The sequence below is a fragment of the Panthera uncia genome (assembly GCF_023721935.1).
Source record: "Panthera uncia isolate 11264 chromosome A1 unlocalized genomic scaffold, Puncia_PCG_1.0 HiC_scaffold_16, whole genome shotgun sequence".
In the NCBI taxonomy this organism is placed as follows: Eukaryota; Metazoa; Chordata; class Mammalia; order Carnivora; family Felidae; genus Panthera; species Panthera uncia.
The window spans coordinates 63924366-63926536 of NW_026057576.1; the positions used below are offsets into that span (position 1 = coordinate 63924366).

At 60.7% G+C, this 2171-nt stretch overlaps 1 protein-coding gene across 2 annotated transcripts; it reads right to left on the reverse strand.

Moving 5' to 3' along the window:
- Positions 1-902: 902 nt before the first annotated feature.
- Positions 903-1881, reverse strand: SOX21 (SRY-box transcription factor 21). Of its 2 annotated transcripts, XM_049647144.1 has the most exons (2): positions 1437-1881; positions 903-1370 (listed from the first exon to the last, which is right to left on the reverse strand). In XM_049647144.1, the coding sequence occupies exons 1-2, from the start codon at positions 1871-1873 to the stop codon at positions 1043-1045; spliced, it is 765 nt and encodes a 254-aa protein (XP_049503101.1). In that variant the 5' UTR covers positions 1874-1881; the 3' UTR covers positions 903-1042. The 2 variants fall into 2 exon arrangements, with proteins under 2 accessions (XP_049503101.1, XP_049503100.1); XM_049647143.1 differs by having other exon boundaries at positions 903-1881.
- Positions 1882-2171: the final 290 nt, after the last annotated feature.

Sequence of the window (2171 nt, forward strand, 5' to 3'; positions counted from 1 at the left end):
GATTCTAGAAATAGTCCCGCAATTTTTAAAAGTTAACTTTGACATTTGCTCAAAATGCTTTAGAGTCTAAAACCGACTCAAATTTAGGGCAACGCCAACAACACATTTTCAGACTCAGTGTTTTCACGGACATATACACATTTACAATCTTAAGGTGAACTCAGCCATAAGGGGATAATAGGAACAGTGCCTTTTATCTTTCTGTAAACTGTGTCAGAAATCCAAGCAAGTGGATTCAGGGAAACCTAGCAGTCTTTTTTTTTTTTTTAAGGGCTAAAATCCAACTGACAACTTTTCATCTCATACACATTTCTTGTTTGCATTCCTTGCTTTTAAGAGCTCTCGCTCTCATTTGCATATGACGTGATAAACAAAAGAAAGCGTGATCATCTCACATACAAAAGGCCATATTCGAGCCGGTCACTGGTCAAGAATGGATCCCGTCTGGGGGTTCTGCTTGAGAGAACAGAGATTTGCGAAGTCAAATAGTACAAATAGGGAGCAAGGCTGCTCAGAGTCATCTCGCTCCGAGAAACTCATGACACATCAGCTTTTCCCCCGTGCTAGCCATTTCAGACCTAACACTTGAACAGAGTGCATGCGACACAGACCAGGAGAAAAAAAAAAAAAAAAGATGAGAAACAAAAACAAAACCGACAATAAACTTCCAACAAACAAAACTGGAAAGCCCAACTTGTCAAAAACAGTTACTCCTCCACCTCTGTGGGCCCAAACGCAACAGGTTCCGAAGTGCAAAGCAAACATCAACTGCTGTCGGATACGACCGCCCTCCTTAGAGCTGGCTGCCGAAGTGCGGGTCTGAAATGATCCTGTGAATCCACACGCACACTCGCCCGAGCACTCCCGCGCTCTGCCACTCGCGCCCCGACTGGCATCTCTGCCTCTGCCTGCACCTATACATCTTATGTACATACAAACCGGGGCCCCCGTCGCGGGAGGGCGCACGGGGAGGCCGCGGAGCTCGTACCTATACATATGTACACGTGTGCACACCGGTCCTCGCGAGGCGGCCCCGCGGGGGTCATAGCGCGGCGGCGTAGGCCGCGGGGTAGGGGTCCAGCTGAGGCTTGCCCATGCCCGGCAGCAGGATGTAGGCGAGCGGCGGCTGCAGCCCGGGGCTGGGCCACGCGCTGCAGTTGCACGGGATCATGTAGCCCGGGTTGCCCGGGCTGGGGTGCGAGTGCGTGTGCCCCCCGGCGGCCGCGGCCGCCGCTGCAGCCGCCGCCGCCGCGCCATGGAAGGCGCCGGCGCCCGCGGTCGGGTAGCCCAGCGACGACGCGTACGGGAGGCCGGACGACGACGACGAGATCTCTGCCATCTTGGAGCCCAAGTCGAGTAGCGAGTAGGGGCTGCCGGCGGCGGCGGCGGCGGCAGCGGCGGCGGCAGCGGCGGCCGACTGCGGGAAGAAGACGCGCGCGGCGGCGGCGGCAGCGGCGGCGGCCGCCTTCTCGGGATTGGCGAGCAGCGATTCAGGCACCAGGCCGCCGCCCGCGCCCGCGTGCAGCCCGGCGCCCGCCTTGAGCGCCGGGTGCTCGGCGTCGGCCACGCCGCCCAGGCCGTAGGGCACCGGGAAGGCGAACTTGTCCTTCTTGAGCAGCGTCTTGGGCTTGCGCCGCGGCCGGTACTTGTAGTCAGGGTGCTCCTTCATGTGCATGGCGCGCAGGCGCTTCGCCTCGTCGATGAACGGCCGCTTCTCCGACTCGGTGAGCAGCTTCCACTCGGCGCCCAGGCGCTTGCTGATCTCCGAGTTGTGCATCTTGGGGTTTTCCTGGGCCATCTTGCGCCGCTGAGCCCGAGACCACACCATGAAGGCGTTCATGGGCCGCTTGACGTGGTCCACCGGCTTGGACATGCTCTCGCCGTGCCGCGGCTGCAGCCCGCCGCCGCCGCCCGGGCCGTCGCCCTCCGCCCGGAGGAAATCAATGTTGGCTGTCCACGGGGACCCGTTCGGCCTGCCCGCGCTCGCTGCACCCCACTTCGCGCCCCGGCGTCGCTCCCGCCCGGGAAGAGGGGGCTAGGGGCCGAGCCCAGGGCCGCGCCGCGCCCCGGGCCGCCCTGGTCTCTTCGGCCGAGCTGCGGAAAATCCTCGCGGGGGCACAGTAACTTCTCGGCGGTGCCCCCACCCCACGGTGGCAGTTTGCCCTTTGCTT